Source organism: Sinohyriopsis cumingii, chromosome 1 (genome assembly GCF_028554795.1).
Source record: "Sinohyriopsis cumingii isolate HCF-2022 chromosome 1, ASM2855479v2, whole genome shotgun sequence".
NCBI lineage: Eukaryota > Metazoa > Mollusca > Bivalvia > Unionida > Unionidae > Sinohyriopsis > Sinohyriopsis cumingii.
Window position 1 is genome coordinate 110142528 of NC_142961.1, and position 18967 is coordinate 110161494.

General features: G+C 35.1%; 1 protein-coding gene across 8 annotated transcripts in view; it reads left to right on the top strand.

The window, feature by feature from the left end:
- LOC149807591 (adhesion G protein-coupled receptor L3-like) overlaps positions 1 to 18967 on the top strand; it is a 149559-nt gene that overhangs the window by 44588 nt on the left and 86004 nt on the right. For all 8 annotated transcript variants that reach the window (XR_016423020.1, XM_089968499.1, XM_089968558.1 and 5 more), the window contains exons 3-4: positions 4184 to 4394; positions 10161 to 10267. Coding sequence is in view for 7 of the 8 variants with exons in the window: in XM_089968499.1 (XP_089824625.1) it covers positions 4184 to 4394; positions 10161 to 10267 (318 nt within the window). In the remaining variant the exon portion in view is untranslated. The remainder of the gene's footprint in view (positions 1 to 4183; positions 4395 to 10160; positions 10268 to 18967) is intronic.

Genomic DNA, 18967 nt, shown 5'->3' on the forward strand with positions numbered 1-18967 from the left:
TTTATTGTATATACGTTTTACAAAATTTTAGCATCTTTCCAATTTACTTTTTATCTTTTAAATTTTTGGGCAGTTCAGTTTTACATTTTTTGATCTTTACACTGTACCATTATTTTTTTTACTGTATATACATTTTACAAAATGTTAACATCTTTCCAATTTATTTTTATCTTTTAAATTTTTGGGCAGTTCGGTTTCACATTTTTTGATCTTTACCTTAAAATGGTACCATATAACCACTGTTATTATTCGTAGTAATATATAAAGGAATGACAATAAGCTCACTTTGGTCTCTTGTTCATATATAAAAGTAAAATGTGTTGTCAGTTTCTTAAGGGTTCATAAGTGTTCTGAATATTTTGGAGCTCATCAGGTGGCAGGTGTAACTGACAGTCCAATCTTCTCTTTAGGCAAATAGGCCACTGTTTAAGATGTGTTAGATAACTACTTGATTTGGTACAATAACCAGATCAGATTTGTAATCTCAAGCTCTCCCTTTTTTCTTGTTTTTTATATCTGACAGTTTGATAATGTATTATTGTGGCTGTCTCCATTTGGTGTCATCAATCAACCTGTTTATCAGCTGACTTACACTCAACCTTATTGTTTGTGGCATCAGTTATCACCCATATCTTGATAAAAAAGAATTAATGGAATCTGGGAATGAATTACACTGTCTTTGTATCAGAGTGGTAAAAGGAAACAATTTGGCATCACAATGCACTGAAAAATGAAAGCAGACACACTTCAGATTTTTTAAAAAATTTTGGTACAGTAGTCCCCCTCTTATAAGGCCACCCCTAACACAGCAGGGAAGTGGCCTTATAATGCGGGTGGCCTTTCTAGAGGGGGATGACAAATGCGAATAGTAAATACATATGGAAAAAAGTCACAAGTACATTTAATTTTAAATATTTAATATTTTAATTAAAAGATCACATGCATGATGTGAAATAAATGTAAAACAAACTTTGTCATCATTTGCATAAGAATGCTATGAATAACCATTGATACAGTTTTAAAACTGTCTTTATAATTATGTTACAGTTCACATCACATCACTTTGTTGGCAACAGTCTAAAAAACAAACCAGTCTCATCACATTAAAAATATCCTTGCTGTCATATCCCCTGCATATATCGTTTAGTCTTTTGTTCCAATCTTCGACAATTTCATTATTAACTTCAGCTGATTCGCCGCTAATGACAGAACACTTGATATTGTGTCGCACTTGAAATCTGTGCAACCATCCGTTACTTGCGGTAAAGTCGTCATATCCCAGTTCAACTGACAAAATTTTTGCTTTTTCGTGTCTTTCAAATCAGGATACAAACGTCTTATTGGCTCAAACAATCTTCCTTTCTCCGTCCATTTCACTTTTCCACTTCTGCAGAATTGTTTAATTATCTTTCACGATATTGTTTATCTGAGTCTTCCTGACGTTAGTTTTCTGCAAGGATCCTCGATGCCCCCCACCCCCCACCCCCCGCCGTCAGTTGAATTACTTTCACGTTCTCCTCTAAACTGAGAATTTTTATTTTCCTCGATGACATGTTGATCTTTTTGCAGTAAGTTATTCATGTTGCCAACTAAAATACTGATAAAACAATTTTGTATGCATCTAAACAAATTGCTTTGTGTTTTTAAAGGAAGTGATCTTGTCACATGATTCGTTAGTCGCAGTCTGGTACCCTGTTGATTTTATACATTTCTTGAAACTAGGTGAGAGAAGCCAAAATGGCTTCGATATGTACCATTAACATCAAGCAGATTTGACCTCGCGGCCGCTAGGATTCGTAATTTTGACAATTATTGTCAGTAGTAATAGCCACTGATTACCAAAGTGAACAAGCTCAACATCTTACTAAGGGAAGCCATAAAGGCTATTAAACCATTTTCCTGCTGACTTGGGTATTGTACATCGATACTGCCACTTCTCAGCTGTTACTACTGTTCGATAATTGTATTCTTAACAATTATCAGAGTGACTAAACCGGACATCTTATGATAACACAGCAGTAAGGCTAATTGGATTACATGTACGTACCCTTTTGTATGGATTAAAATTTGAGTCTTTCTCGGTTTTTATGGAATAAATTTGGCTTCCCGTGAGGCGTAAATGATATATTAACCTTAGTGGTAAATGTACTTTACTCAACACTTCTTTCAGTAACAAAAACCTGACATCGGGAAACAGAAATCGGATTATTTAACACGTTATGAATACAATACTGGTTCTGGATACATATTCAAATAAAATGCGGCCGCTTGTGAGGGGTACATTTTATGATTTTGCACTAATATGCTGGCTGCTAGTCGCGTTAGCCGGGTGGCCTTTCGTGAGGGGTACTTCTGAACACAAACTCGTCGGTGCCAATGGATTCTGGCCATAATAAGCGGGTGGCCGCTGGTCAGGGGGGCCGTTCAAGAGGGGGACTACTGTAGTTGTGTTTAAGGGGAGTCAAATGTCCAAATAATGAAAGGTTGTTCAAGTTTGCTGGGCTGGTCAGTAAGCGGCTACCCCATGCCGACACCAGATGGTGTTGGCAAATTCCAACTTTCGATAGGGAATGGACTCTGACCCTACACCCCAACAAATATCTAAATATCAAAAATTGGGTGACAAGGGTCAGAGGAAACTCGGACTATAATTTGGCTTGACTTGTCAGTGGAAGCTCACAAAAAAAAGTGTATTCACTCAAGCCCCAAATACATGTGCACATTTTTTGTGTCCAATGGTCGTTTTTAACAGTGAAGCTCAGTACAAATGCAAGCCTTTTCCTTATTTGATAGGTTTGAATAACATTTGCTGAACAGCTGTATGCTATTCAAAATAGTTGCCATCCATGCTGTTTTTGAGGTATTCTTATTGCTTTAAACCTAACATGTATACTGCTGTGGGTGGCAAGCTCCGTGTCAGGGTCCACTTGTTATGCTGCAGTGGTTTGGTTTGGTTATTGTTATGTAGGAGATAATCAACCGTGGTGTTATTGCCAGTGGATCGAGTAAATAATAACATAAAATATTAAATTAATGCATGGAATACCAGAGATCTGAGCAGAGATATAGAATAGAACAACACAAGTCCCCATATTTAAATTATAACATTGTAATCAATTACATAAACAATTTGAAATTGAACATGATATTTGAATGATACACTTCCTTTTAGATAATAAAATTACAAAATTTGTAAGAAAATGCAATTAGCCATTCTGTTACACCAAAAAAACAAATTTCATCATGAAATTTAGTGAATGATTGAACATATTTGCTCTGTATGCCTGCATAACCTTGTTGCTTCTGGTCCTTTCAAATTCAGTGTTGCTGACAGGTCAGTGTTGCTGTATTACATTTCCTTATCTCTCTTTCTCCAACTATAACCTGGTTGTTGGGTTTCTGTACTCTGTGGTACAAATATGGAGTTATTTTCCCATTTACATAAATAAAGCTGCAACCTAAATATTTATCAGGATTCTTTATTTCTTTGATCGAACAATGATCCCCACTTTTAGTATGTCAGATATTGTCTTATCATAATTCAGCAGAAACTAAGGCTAAATATGGGTCAGTTCGAAGCCTGATGCCTGATACATGTTGCCATAAGATTAATGTCTTTTCCTAGCAGCTCGTCACATTCCTAACAGGACTATGACATAACCTAGACACAATAAACCATACTATGACATACTGTGGGCTATGAATAACTGGACTAAATCAGTTGGCAGGTGCTGATTTCTTGATTAAAAGAATTTACAACTTAATTACACAAATGAATTAATAGATTCACTTCTTGTGTCAACTATAATATTTCCTAACTAGCAATTCATTGCATAACCTTTCCAGGCATAATAAAATCAATTCCTAACCTGCCTGACTCATGTCATTTAAGACAGGTGAATCTACACAATGCTTGAAGTAAAGTATGAAATTCATCAAACTTTTATTGATTTATCTTCATATTTTTAACATATTCAACGATTGCATTATTGTTACAATATGGAATAGGTATATGTTTAGAAAAATATTGTAATATTTGTCATATATATTTAGTTGTCCACTCCAGGGCTACCAGTTACTTCAATATATGGTTGCCCTGACCCATTTTTATGGTAGCCTTAGCTAGCCTGGGCACAAGATATATCAGATTCTGCAGTTAGTATATGTCTTTATTGCTTTGCAGTTTCTCCAGAGTACTATCACAACATGGTCAAGAAAGCTTATGCATGCGAGAACAGTTTCGTCATGATTTCCTGCAAGAATGGCGAAGTCATTCGAATAGATCGGGCAAACTATGGACGATTTAATCTACAAATCTGTAATCAGCGTGGGAAAACTGAAGGCTGGAATCTAACATGCATGGACCCCAGATCTCGTACAATTGTTGCAGAAAGGTATATTGTAACCATTTTTAAGACTTTCGAATCAATCACTAGTTAACACTTTCCTTGTCCTTTTTGTTGTTTGCAACAAGTTGTGATAATTAAGTTTTAAGGACAGCACTGTCAATCAAAAATGAAATTTTTGCAGTTAATGTACAGTACCAGGATCAGTACAGTTAATGTATAGTACCAGGATCAGTACAGTTGAGAGAGATTTTTGTTGCATCACTTAACTTTTTAATTTCTCCATGGTGTTTATGTAGGTCACAATGGCTCAATTTGGTTTGGTGCTAAAGTAGTATGCAGTGAAAAAGAATGGAAGACTAGTTTAGTTGTTTTAGCTTTTTTTGAAAAGTATAGCCAGAATAGATTGTGTATGTGTACTTCCAGGTAGTCCTGATTTCAATGTAATGTTTTTTTCAGTGAATATAGTAAAAGTACTGTTGAATCTTTATATTCTGTCAATAATAGATCCATAAGTAAAAATAATGTTCACATAATACAGAACACCCTCACTACAGGGCTTTTCATTATAACATTCCTCTTATAAGGCAACCTTTTCATAAGTGGTACTAAAATAGGCATTATTATAAGGCAGTTTCACTATAAGGCAGACTATACTATGGCTTCCATGGACAGCTTTATAGTGAGGGAGTGCTGTACAGTGCTTAAGTTTACATTATAGTGAGGGAGTGCTGTGCAGTGCTTTAGTTTATATTATAGTGAGAGAGTGCTGTGCAGTGCTTTGGTTTACAAATTACTGATAGAAAGTACTGTATAGTGCTTTAGTTTACAAATTCTGATAGGGAATGCTGTACAGTGCTTTCGTTAACATTATAGAGAGGGATTGCTGTAGATTTGGATATGAATGGCCAATGATAATTACACATTGATGAAATAATAGCAGGTATGACAGAAATTCCAGATTGGATACACATGGCATCAACTTCAGCCAATGATAATTGCACATTGATGAAACAATAGCAGGTATGACAGAAATTCCAGGTAGGATACACATGGCATCAACTTCAGCCAATGATAATTACACCATGATGAAATAATAGCAGGTATGACAGAAATTCCAGGTAGGATACACATGGCATCAACTTCAACATTTGATAATTACACATTGATGAAATAATAGCAGGTATGACAGAAATTCCAGATAGGATACACATGGCATCAACTTCAGCCAGTGATAATTACTCATTGATAAAACAATAGCAGGTATGGACAGAAATTCCAGATAGGATACACATGGCATCAACTTCAGCCAATGATAATTACACCATAATGAAATAATAGCAGGTATGACAGAAATTCCAGGTAGGATACACATGGCATCAACTTCAGCCAGTGATAATTACACATTGATAAAACAATAGCAGGTATGGACAGAAATTCCAGATAGGATACACATGGCATCAACTTCAGCCAATGATAATTACACATTGATAAAACAATAGCAGGTATGACAGAAATTCCAGATAGGATACACATGGCATCAACTTCAGCCAATGATAATTACACATTGATAAAACAATAGCAGGTATGACAGAAGTTCCAGGTAGGATACACATGGCATCAACTTCAGCCAGTGATAATTACACATTGATAAAACAATAGCAGGTATGGACAGAAATTCCAGATAGGATACACATGGCATCAACTTCAGCCAGTGATAATTACACATTGATGAAACAATAGCAGGTATGACAGAAATTCCAGATAGGATACACATGGCATCAACTTCAACATTTGATAATTACACATTGATGAAATAATAGCAGGTATGACAGAAATTCCAGATAGGATACACATGGCATCAACTTCAGCCAATGATAATTACACCTTGATGAAATAATAGCAGGTATGACAGAAATTCCAGATAGGATACACATGACATCAACTTCAGCCAATGATAATTACACATTGATAAAACAACAGCAGGTATGACAGAAATTCCAGATAGGATACACATGGCATCAACTTCAGCCAATGATAATTACACATTGATGAAACAATAGTACGTGTCAAAAGATATTCCAGGTAGGATACATATGCATCAACATGTCACATAATGCAAGTGTTGATTGTTGAAGCACATTTAAACCAAAATTACTTTGAATTGGTGAAGCTTAATGCTTCATATACCATATATAATTATGTTAAAACAGGTAGCAACTGCAAACAGGGGTCCAGTCTGCCATCATATAATGTGCCAGTAAATCAGGGTCTGTGTTGTTTGTTCTATTGATGAGACCAAATAAACTGCATGGATACAGATCTGCAGGTGCATTACATGATTGCAGATCTGAGTCTGTGCAGTTTTCTGTTGGTGTAACTTATAAGTGAGTATATATGGTAAATTGTTGGATACAAATGTGAAATATTCCTATTTTATATTCAGATTCCAATTTTTAAAGTTGACATTTCAGTTTAATTTTGGTGGAGGTTTGTACCATTTATGCTTGCTTACAATTCCATTCCAACTGTAAACTACATAGACATAGATCTGCCATCAGATCATGTGCCAACAGATCTGGGTCTATGCAGTTTGTTAGCAATAATCAGTAGAACACACAACATAGACCCTGATCTGCATGTGCACTAACTGATGGCTGATCAGGGTTCATTTTGTTTGCAGTTTGACTTTTAGGTGTGTATATAAGGTATCTTTGTATAGACCCAGATCTCCTGGCACATTTTGCAGTGGCAGACCAGTATCCACATTGCTATATCTGTGAGTTGTGTGATAGTAGATTTAGGTCTATGATTTTGGCAGTCGAGTTTGTGCTTTACAGTATATCTGTAAATGTTCAGTACATTGTATTTATTTACATTTTACCTTATGCAGATGTAACATGATGACCCATTGTAAAGTCATGGCATCCAATCATTTGTTCGGGAACCACTGTGAGGGTATTCCAACTTATTTGGAAATTGAATTTAAATGTGTATTGGGTAAGAAAACAATGATGACTTTATTTGCTGCAAGGCTTCGTTCAGTTGGCACATCTGCCTGTTTTGCTATAGCATCTGAATGTGTTTTCTTATTTTGCTCGTGCTTTCTGAGTAAATAAAATCCCATAATTCGAATTTTCTTATTATTTCTCTGTCATCTACAAAAATAGCATACATGGGGTGTAATCAGTGACATATAATATCTTTCCATTTTAGCGCCGTTAACATAAAAAAGTATTTACTATCTGGGGTGTAACCAATATAATAAATAAGTTATGAGAATTACATAATGTAGGTCATTAGTTTACTAAAATGACACAGCAACATAAAGCAAGGTTTGTGTTTGATTATGTTGCCAGATAAGCCCTGGGGAAACTTTGCATCAGATTAATGCTAGTGTCAGGATACATGAGGTTTGACACAGGGAGACAAAGAAATAGACTACAGAAGTCCATAATGTGTATACTCACTTATAAGTAAAGTCCAACTGCAAACAACAAAGATCCTGATCTGCTGTAGCATAGTGCACCTGCAAATCAGGGTCTCTGTTATTTGTTCTACTAATTACTTCTAACAAACTGCACAGGGTTTTCGGGTCTGGGAAGTTTGTAGTTGGACAATACTTTCAAGCAAGTATATGTGGTATTTTTTTAGCTGTGTCATGAAGCTTTGTTTACTTTTGGTACCTGAAGACTTTTAATGGCAGTCAAGGTTTAATCTTTTTTTTTTCATAGTACAGTATTGTCACAGTTATGAGAAATCTAGGTCACTGAGACCTGGACTTTTTATAAAGAGATCTGGTTCATTGAATCAGTATTTCTCGTGATCGATTGCTGGACTAATAAGCTCAAATAATAAAAATAAACTTCTGTACCAAGAAAACTAAGTTTTGAACAAGGAAATTTCATGGGAATAACATTCCTTGATTTCTGGGGAAAGAATGAACTAATTTAAAGTAAAAATGGAGCCCCCCCCTATTTTTGTGAAATGTTGATGTGCCATTTGAACAAGTTGCGATTTGCAACACCAGTTTAACTCAGTTGTGTACTGGTGATATCAGGGAAGCATCTTTAATTTTGAAATTTCAGACACATTAAATTTAAATTTAGTTTATTATGGAAATGAAGTGTCAAGGTTTAAAATTTGTTTTTGTCAATCTCCAAGTGTGACACAGAGTTTATTCTGGTGTCAGCAGCAAAATAATGGCAGAAATATAACAAGCATGCTGACTGTTGATAGATGCATGTGGGTACATCATCTGAACCCTACCCTAGAAAATGTTCTCAGTTTTCAAATCAATTACTGGGATTGATGTGGACCTTTTGAAACCACATGTTCTGATAATGAACATAGTAATAAAATATGTAAAGACCAAGTGTACCCGAAAATACGTTGGTATAGATATTTTACTTTGCATGCTAAAAAACCCTCAGTTCATAATTTTTAACAGTATATTTTTCAGCTTGCTATTTGGTATTTGGTATTGTCAGAAAGTTTATAGTTATTCTTAATATAAGCATTTTGTTTTTCATTTGATTATCATCTATAGTTTATACATTGCATATGACTAAGTATATATCTTTATTATTTTCATTTTTAAAACTAATACAATTCCTCTTTTTTGTATGTCATTTAAATGTCAAATATTTGCATTTTGTGCATATCCTAATTTAGTTTTCTTTTGAAGAATTATTTCAGTGTTGTCATTCACACTTTTATAGTGTGGTACATCCTATGATTTACCTGGCTGTGTGATGGTACGGCCATACTTCCATTGTGTATGGAGCATCTGATATTTTAAACTTCTCAAAAAACCATCTGGCCATTGGTCCAAAAAACCATCTGGCCAATTGTACAGAAAATTTGTCTGGAGCATTATGGGTTGATGAGATTGATGCTGATCTACGATTGGCTGCCATTACTAAAAATAGTAAAAACCTTTAAACTACTACTTCTCAGAATAATTCTTTGGCAGAATTTATAATCAAATTTAATAGAAAGCATCCTGGAAGAAAGACTTTTAAAGTTTTCACAGATGATGCTGATCTGTCTTTAGATGTTGATGCAGTTACTACAAAAAGAAAACTTGTAAGTAACTTCTTCAACTCTACCAAACTGAATTTGGCCAAACTTGACGGAAAGCTTCCTGACATGAAGATCTTTCAGTATTTTACAAATCATGCCAATTAGCCATCAAATATGTCCACCATTACTAAAAATAGGAAAACCTTTAAACAACTTCTCCAAACTGCTCAGCAGAATTTGACTAGATTTGATTGTATCCTGGCATAGATGGATTTCCAATTTATTTAGCTGATGATGATCCACAATCAAATATGGCCACTGTTACTATTAATAGAAAAGTTTTTCCATAACCACTGAGCAGAATTTGATCATACATGACAGAAGGCATTCTGCTATGAACTTTCAGATTCTCACTTGATGTTGATCTGCTGTAAAATATGGCCACCCTTACAAAAAGTAGAAAAAAGGAGGAGACCACTCCGGTGGTCTAAGTAGTTAGGAGCGTGTACCTCAAATGCGAGAGGTTGTGTGTTCGAACTCAGGCCAACTTCTAAGAATGGTACTAGCAGCTGCCTTGCTTGGTGCTCAGCTTTAAGAGATTAGTGTTAGGACTGGTTGGCCTGGTGTCAGGATAATGCTATTTGGACATAAGTTTGTCATACTTTTTTCAGCTGTTAAAAAAAGCTGTTATATTGTGATTTGTATTCATCCTTTACCATATTGAGCTCTTCACACTCGTCACATTTCCATTTGCATGCAGCCATTCTTTTTGTTTTTCTTTCCTTGTAGATGCGATGGTCACAATAACTGTACTTTCAATGCATCAAATGATGTGTTTAGTGATCGATGTCCTGGCACACATAAGTATGTTGAGGTCCACTACCTTTGTGAAGCAGGTAATGCAGTTTCTTGATATTAACATAAGTTGTCACATCATATTTTAATGTCTTTGTTGTTGTTGTTGTAGGGTTTAACGCCATTTTTCAGCACATAGTAGGCTATACATGGCGGCCAGTATTAATGGTGGAGGAAGAACCCGGAAAAACCCTGGAAAGAACCACCGACCCACGAGAAGCTCCTGGCAAACTTTCTCACATACCCACATCAGCCGAATCTGAGACTCGAACCCACACAGACAGAGGTGAGATGGCAGTGATCCGTAATGGAGAACGCTTTAGACCACTCGGCCACCCTATTTTAATGTCATTGCTGTTATACAATATGTTGTTGTTTTGGGGTTCAGTGCCATTTTTTACTGCAAGATAGGCTGCCAGTATAACTGGTGGAGGAAGAACCTGGGAAAACCTCAGTAAGACCTACCGACCCATGGGAAGCTTCTGGCAAGCTTTCTTACATACACACTTTGGCTGAGTCTAAGACTTGAACCTTTTGTGGACAGTAAGTAAGATGGCAATGATTGGTAAAGGTGAGCACTTTAGACCACTTGGCCACCTGCTTTGGTGATAAATAGGATCTTTACCCTGTGGATTGTCTTATTTTGACATTATTTAATATCAACAATGTATGGTCTTTGCCATTAAATCATATATAGGATCTCCTCACTGCACTGCAGTATTGAAAAATTGTTTAGTGTGATAATGTGCATAGTCTTTGCCATTGTGTGATAAATAGGATGTCACCATACTTTATGATAATGTGCATAGTCTTTGCCATTGTGTGATAGATAGGATCTTGTCACCATACAATGTGATATAGTCTTTGCCATTGTGTGATAAATAGGATGTCACCATACAGTGTGATAATGTGCATAGTCTTTGCCATTGTGTGTTGAATAGGATCTTGTCACCATATAATGTGATAATGTGCATAGTCTTTGCCATTGTGTGATAAATAGGATCTTGTCACCATGCACCACCTTACTGTAACATTGTCAATTGCAAGTAATGGTTAGTCTTTTTCTGTTATGTGACATACAGGATCTCACAACTGTGCACTACTTTTGTACCAAATTTTGCAGTTATGTGGTAAATATAATCTCATCACAGTGCAGTATCTTATTCAGCATTGTTTAGCACTGGTAACCTGCATAGTCTTTGCTGTTATATGATAAACAGGATCTCATCACTGTGCCCTGCCTGAGTGTGACATTGTTTAGTAGAGTAGAACTTGTCTTGAATGACCACCCCTTCTGCCAAAACATAATGGTCTCTCTTGACAGGTGGTCTCTCATAGCAGCATCAGAAATGGCTGCCACAATGAACTTGAAAATCTTGTCTCAAATTCTCCTGAATTGCCAATTTTCTGATCAAAAAGCAGAATGTGTACATATTAAAGCATGTATACATATGATGAATGTGCTAGATCCGATTATCTGGTACTGTTTTTTTACACAGTAGATTGAATGTGATTCAAGAAATTGCAAACCTTCTTTTTGATTACTCTTTAGCATTGTTCCATTGCAGATCCACTGTTATTGAAAATCAATAATAGCAGTCTTTTCACTTCCTTCTTGATGAAGGTTTTAAGCCATAAACTTGGAACTTGGTTTGATGCATTGTCATAAAACTTATTCAGATCACTTTTAGGAAGTGCATTGTAATTATATGCTTTTCAAGGAAACTGCAAGGATTATAACATTTTGCACAATTTCATGTCACACCATCTATACTGTTCAAGATAGAGCCTTCAGACTTTGCATTTGTCATTTGAGTTAATCTGTACTTGATCACAATGATCTTTAGCTTTATTGGTCATAGACCAAAAGAGTGTACTGGGATGTTCTGTTCTCCATCCAATCCATTATCACTAGTTAATTATCGCTACTCCTCCTAAGCTACATGCAGGATTGCCATACAATTTTACAAACATATCCATCCCATGGTTTAGTTGGTCCTGAATGAAAATGGTGCTGCTTGGACAGCCAATAACACTGTCACAATAGTCATCTTGAAAATCTTGTTTTCACAACTCCTCCAGAATGGATGGTCATTTAGTGCCAATCTGATATCCTGTAGGCCACCAGAGCAGCCATCTTGAAATCTTGTTACTTTTCCTGAATGGATGGTTTTTAAAATATGGCATTTTTTACTGAATGACTTCTTAGGTGGCGCTCACCAGATAATATGTACTTTTGAGAGAGTGACGTATGTAAGGTGAAGTAGTTCGCATTTAAAACATGCACAGTGGAGAGAATGTTGGCATATCTCTATGCTACATTAATGTAATGTGGATGATATTTCTTTTGGATATTGTGCTTTTGGAAATTGTACATGATTTAAGCACACTGCTAACTAAAATGACTGTTCCCTTGTGTTAAAAAATCAGCCTAAATTAGTCTAAAGTGCACTATACATAGCAGCTATTAAAATAGGGAAAATGAATTTTGCCAGACTGGAGAATACCAGCTTCTGAAAGTGCAATGAATGAATTACCAAATATATAAAATGTAAAAAAAGTTATCAGCTCTTTTTTATACAATTGACCTCTGAAGTTCAGGAAGTGAAAATGACCAAGTAGAGCTAGCACTTTTTTGAAAGGTGCACATTTGAAGTAAGGCCAAGCTGTATACTCTATAACCCATAGTACACCCATCAATCATACACCAAAATAAAGGGAATTAAAGGGTCTTTGCATTGTACCTAAGATATACAAGGTCTTTTTTAAATATCCAGTATAACCAGTGAGGAAAGCCAGGGAAATTCTTTTTCTTTAAAATCCTAACCCTATGCAAAATGTGAAACTGTATAGCGCCACCTTATGACATCTAGTTGGTTCTAAATGAACATGGTACCGATCTGATTTCCAGTATGGCTGCCATGGTAGCCATCTTGAAATTGCTACTTGTCCTAAGCAGAAAGTCATATTGACATGGGGTTTTCACGAGAAGACTTCATATGATATCTGGTTGATCCAAAATAAAAATGGTGCCAGTTTGATATCCAACATGGCTGCTAGAATGGCCATCTTGAAACTCTTGTTAGTGTTACTTTTGCAGAATGGATGGTCATGTCAGTTTGGGGTTTCACTAAAAGACTTTATATGATGTCTGGTTTTGTCCAAAATGAAAATGGTGCTGGTCTTATGTCAAGTATGGCTACCAACCTGGCCATCTTGAAAAGTTTGTTGCTACTCCTCCTGAATGCAAAGTAATTGCCATGGGGATTTCACCAGAAGACTTCTTAAGAAGTCTTATTGACCCAGATAACAATGATGCTAGTCAGTAGCCAATATGGCTGCCAGAAGAGCTATATTGAAAATCTTATTGCTGTTCCTGAATGGATGGTTATGTCATCATGGGGTTTTCATTAAGACTGCTGATAATGTTTTGTTGATCTTAGATTAAAATGGTGCTGATCTGATATCCAGTATATGGCCTTCTTTAAACTCTTGGTCTCAATACGCATCTTAAAGTGAGAGCCATTTTTTCGTGGGGTTTTCATCAGAAGAGTTCTTATGGTGTCTGCTTGGTTCTATATGAAAATGACCAGCCCTCAATATGGCCACCATGGTGGCAATCTTGAAAATATTTGTTATCACTACTCACAAATGAATGGCTATATGAATGTGGGATTTTTGCCAGTATACTTTTCATGATACATAGTTGGTCCTAAATGAAAATGGTGCCAGTTGTACATTCAATATTGCTGTCATAATGGTTGCCTTGAAAAACCATCTACTCAGTGCATATTGTAAAGTAAATTGCAGATAGCTATCCAGCAGATGAACTGTTGTCTATTTTTTGAAAATATAATTTCTTTGTGGAAAGGTCTAAATATTGTTAAGGTTTTAATCGTTGAGGTCTAACTATTGTTAAGGCCTTAATCATCAAGGTCTAAATATTGTTAAAGTCTTAATTGTTTAGATCTAAATATTGTTAAGGCCTTAATCATCAAGGTCTAAATATTGTTAAGGTCTTAATTGTTGAGATCTAAATATTGTTAAGGTCTTAATCATCAAGGTCTAAATATTGTTCAGGTCTTAATTGTTGAGATCAAAATATTGTTAAGGTCTTAATCATTAAGGTTTAAATATTGTTTACATTTTAATTGTTATGGTCTAAATATTGTTTAGGTTTTAATTGTCAAGATCTAAATATTGTTAGGATCTTAATCATCAAGGTCTAAATATTGTTTAGGTCTTAATTGTTAAGGTCTTAATATTGTTATGGTCTTAATCATCAAGGTCTAAATATTGATAATTTCTTAATCATTAAGTCTTAATATTGTTAAGGTCTTAATTGTCAGGGTGTAAATATTATTAAGGTCTTAATCATTGAGGTCTAACTATTGTTAAGGCCTTAATTATCAAGGTCTAAATATTATTAAGGTCTTAATTGTTTAGGTCTAAATATTGTTAAGGTCTTAATCATCAATGTCTAAATATTGTTAAGGTCTTAATCATTGAGATCTAAATATTGGTAAGGCCTTAATCATCAAGGTCTAAATATTATTAAGGTCTTCATCCTTGAGGTCTAAATATTGTAAAGGTCTTAATTGTATGGGTTTAAATATTGTAAAGGCCTTGTCCAAAGCAATCTCATATATTAAGGGCACTAATCAAGCACTGGTTGAATATACACAATAGGTTTTAGGTTTCTGACATCAGGAGTCAGGTATTTCTCATATTTTGGCAAACAGTGCTGTCTTATAAGAGAGCAGTTTAAAAAAATTTAAATTGTACATCTCATTGAAGAAAACTGTCAACATGAATACAAAGCAGTTTATGTTGAGAAGGAAGATTCAAGAGCAAAATGACGCTCCATCAGAAAAAAAGTTGAAAATGTATAGTTTCATATTGTAATTATCAATAAGTCATAAAGAAAATGTGTGTTGAGAAAGTAGAGTATAGTATTTCATGCAGATTCTAAAAACTCAATGCAAATAATTTCTTCAGATTTGAGGAACAAGGTTAAAATGTTCTTTTGACCTCCAGGTGCAATCAAATGTGCCTGGAAGTCAAATGATACACCAGCTTACTGAACATTATGAAATTTCAAATCTCAGGATTTACTTTTACATCTCTAAATATTGTATGACTGCAGCCTGTGGCTTTAATTTTGTAACATTATGCATCAGAGTGTTTGGAATTATGCTAGACTTTGGCTTCCCATGTTGTTTCCATAACTCGAGAGGCTTCCATGGGATAGAGGAATGTAGGTCATTTATCAAAATTTTGTATTTAACTAATAGTCCAGTTTGGTAGTAGCTTCATCGACCATTAAGGACAAAACAATATGCTTATGTTTAACTTGTTTATTTGTTTCAGTACAGCAAAGTAAAGTGGGAGGTATTGCAAAATACTGCATAAACATCATCCATTTGGTGGGGAAACCATGCATATTTAGTATCGTGAATATTTAGTGGATATCTTTCCCTCTTAGTGATACTGTTGAATTCGTTTGTTTGAAATTACCAAGTTCATAACCTTAATAGATTTTACTTGCCCTGCCATCACATTTCACATATTTACTTGCCCTGCCATTACATTTCACATATTTACTTGCCCTGCCATTACATTTCACATATTTACTTGCCCTACCATTACATTTTTACATATTTACTTGCCATGCCATTACATTTTTACATATTTACTTGCCCTGCCATTACATTTTTACATATTTTCTTGCCCTGCCATTATATTTCACATATTTTCTGTGCCCATGCTTTTCAACAATAAATTGTTCACACTGAAGGCTGTGATGCTCAAGACCTTGAGCTCCAGATAGTTTAAGAAAACTGTGCAGTGTAAAAATTTTGCATTTTAATCATCAAAAACTCCTTTATCCCAGATAGCAGTTAATAGTCTCCATCTTCCCACCTTCTTCATTCAGTTTACCCTGATACAAGAACATTTGGGTATTACATAACCATTTTCAGGGATGTTAAGACATTGTTGTGTGGCTTGTTAATGCCCATCAAGATATATGTAGTACCTCAGTGTAGTCCAACCTTAACATGAGATATGTTATACTCCAATGCAGATTAACCTTAATTCAAGATATATTTTTAATGGCCCAATGTAGACCAACCTATTAAATGAAAATGTATTTAATAGCCTAATGCAGATTAACCTTAACTCAAGATATATTTAAGATCCCAGTGCTGACCACCCTATTAGCTCAATATATATATATATATATATATATATATATATATATATATATATATATATATATATATATATATATATAAAGCCCAATGCAGACCAACCTTAATTCAAGACATTTTTAATAGCCCAATGCAGACAAACTTTTTAACTCAATGTTTTTGTATGCAGTTTGTCTGTCTGTCTCTCTACCCCCTTTCCACCCCCACCCACTCCCCCACCCCTTGCAAGGTACAAATCAATGGAAAATGCAATGATTAGGTGGGTTTTGTTGGGAATAACTATGGCATCAATTAAATTGTCATTAATAATGGGCTTGTAAGTGTCAGACGGGTCTATTATGTGCAGTCTTCATGCTGTGCAGCTATGCGCATTGTTATGAGGTGTTGACTAATTTTCTGACATTAGCAACACAGGGATCACTGGCATCTTTTCACATAATTTAGGCCATGCATGATGACAGAACTAATGTGGGTAATGAAATGTTGATGTTTGCTCATGGGAATTTTTGAGATACTGTAAACCACACCCAAAAAGTGGGATTGACTCTGAACATCAAAATGATGCAAACAAATATTGTATGGAGGGGGATGGAAGGGGGGAACCATTGAGGAGTTGGGAGGTAGGATGGGGGAGACTTGGAACGGCTTGCAGTCTTTCTTTTGCTGGACTTTAGTCCCATGTGGAATCATGTGAGCTGCAGTGTGCAAGAGTTAGTGGTCATCCTTTCAAAATTTGATTAGCCATTTGCTTCAAACTGCACCAACAGATTTGGCAATACAAAAATAGTATAAATTCTTGGAACTTGCAGCAAATTGATAATAACAGTAATCAAGTACCATAAAACTAGACCCGAATGACCATTTTGGATGGCTGCTAGCAACTGTCATGAAAGAAAGACCCAATTTTTTCATGTTCTGATGAACTGTTTTTTAATTTTTGATTTGATTTGTAATGAGAGAGATTACCCATTGTCTAGAGACATAACATTCTATTAGCAGAAGGGTGGGGTAGTCACTCAAGGCAGATTTCACTTCATCACAACTTTTTTGGGCTGATTTAGATTAAAACAAAAGTGTTTGACTCCATTACATCATCATAGTTGTAAGTAGGGTATTTAAGGATCAGATTACTTGATAGGGTATGAAGATCAGACTATTTATACAAAAAAGTTGAGGATAAAATATATAGAGATCCTTTTGTCACAAAGTCCTTTGCTTTCGTTTTAATTGCTAGACACATCTGAGGATAGCTAAATTTTATTGTTTCCCTTTTGAAGAGCTTTTGCAGTCCTGGTGCACATTCAGTTTTGGTTGTAGGGGTTGGGGGTTACCATTTCCATTTTTGCTACCTGATTGTTATTCAGCACTGTTTATAACTGGGGTTGCCTGATGTGCCACTGACATACATATATAATCTGCCTTCAGGAAAGGTTGCTTAGAATCATCAATCACCCATGAAGTTCCCTGGGGGATAATTAAGCAGAAAAGAAAACTACTTTCTGGTAATTGTAAACTGCTGTCATATGAGCTATCCAAGTGTGTTTTCACTTGTTATCTTAAGTTGAAGAGTGGGGGAACAAGGTCAGGTAATTCAAGGTAAATTGTTAGTGTTAAGTCATTTGTACTAAACAGAACAGAGACCATTTGCTAGTGGAAGTAATATTTTCACAGCATAATAGAACACAAAATGAGTTTGACATATTACAGAGAATTGAATTTAGTCAGTGACTTAAATTAATTTGTACAGAAATCTGATAATTATCCAGTCTGTACAAGAACTGAAAATTTAGAAGAAAATTATTTCCACTACATTAGAAAAAAGGGGGTGGTGGGAGGAATTTAGCAATGAAATAAAGCTTTCACAACATCTTCAGTTTTTGATTTGATTAATTTGTATGAATTAAATGTGAATCCTGCAAGTGTACATCCTAGTATAAGCATCATGGTTAAAATGTGGCAAAGTGAAACCAGAAGTAATTCAGACATTATCATCAGTAACTTTAAATATCAGAAAGCATCATGGCTGCTATATAGTAAATATTAGATGTGTATAAATACCGTTGAATCTATCTTGAGAGACAACTCCTACCAGAAAATAATGGCCTGTCATATTGATTAATCCTAACAAACCACATAGACCCAGATCTGCCAGCATATTATGCGATGGCAGATCTGGGTCTGTGTAGTTTGCAGTTGGACTCAGCTTTTAAGTTTAAGCATATACAGACAGTATCATTAATCTTTTAGAATGTACTGGCATTAAATCTAATTACTTGGTAATCACTTAATCCACAAAATTAACTAACAACCCTACAAAGACTTTGAGATTTTTTAGTTCATTGTGTTTTAAAATTGGTGTTTTAAATGCATTTTACATCTGCAGAATATTCTATTTGCATAATTTTATAGTAAGATAGATGTACACTGTATGTATACCTTTATGCAAGAGATATAAATTGATTTAATAAGGTATAATACTAAATTACCTGGAAGAAATATGGACATATTATGTTTGTCAAGAAAAACTAT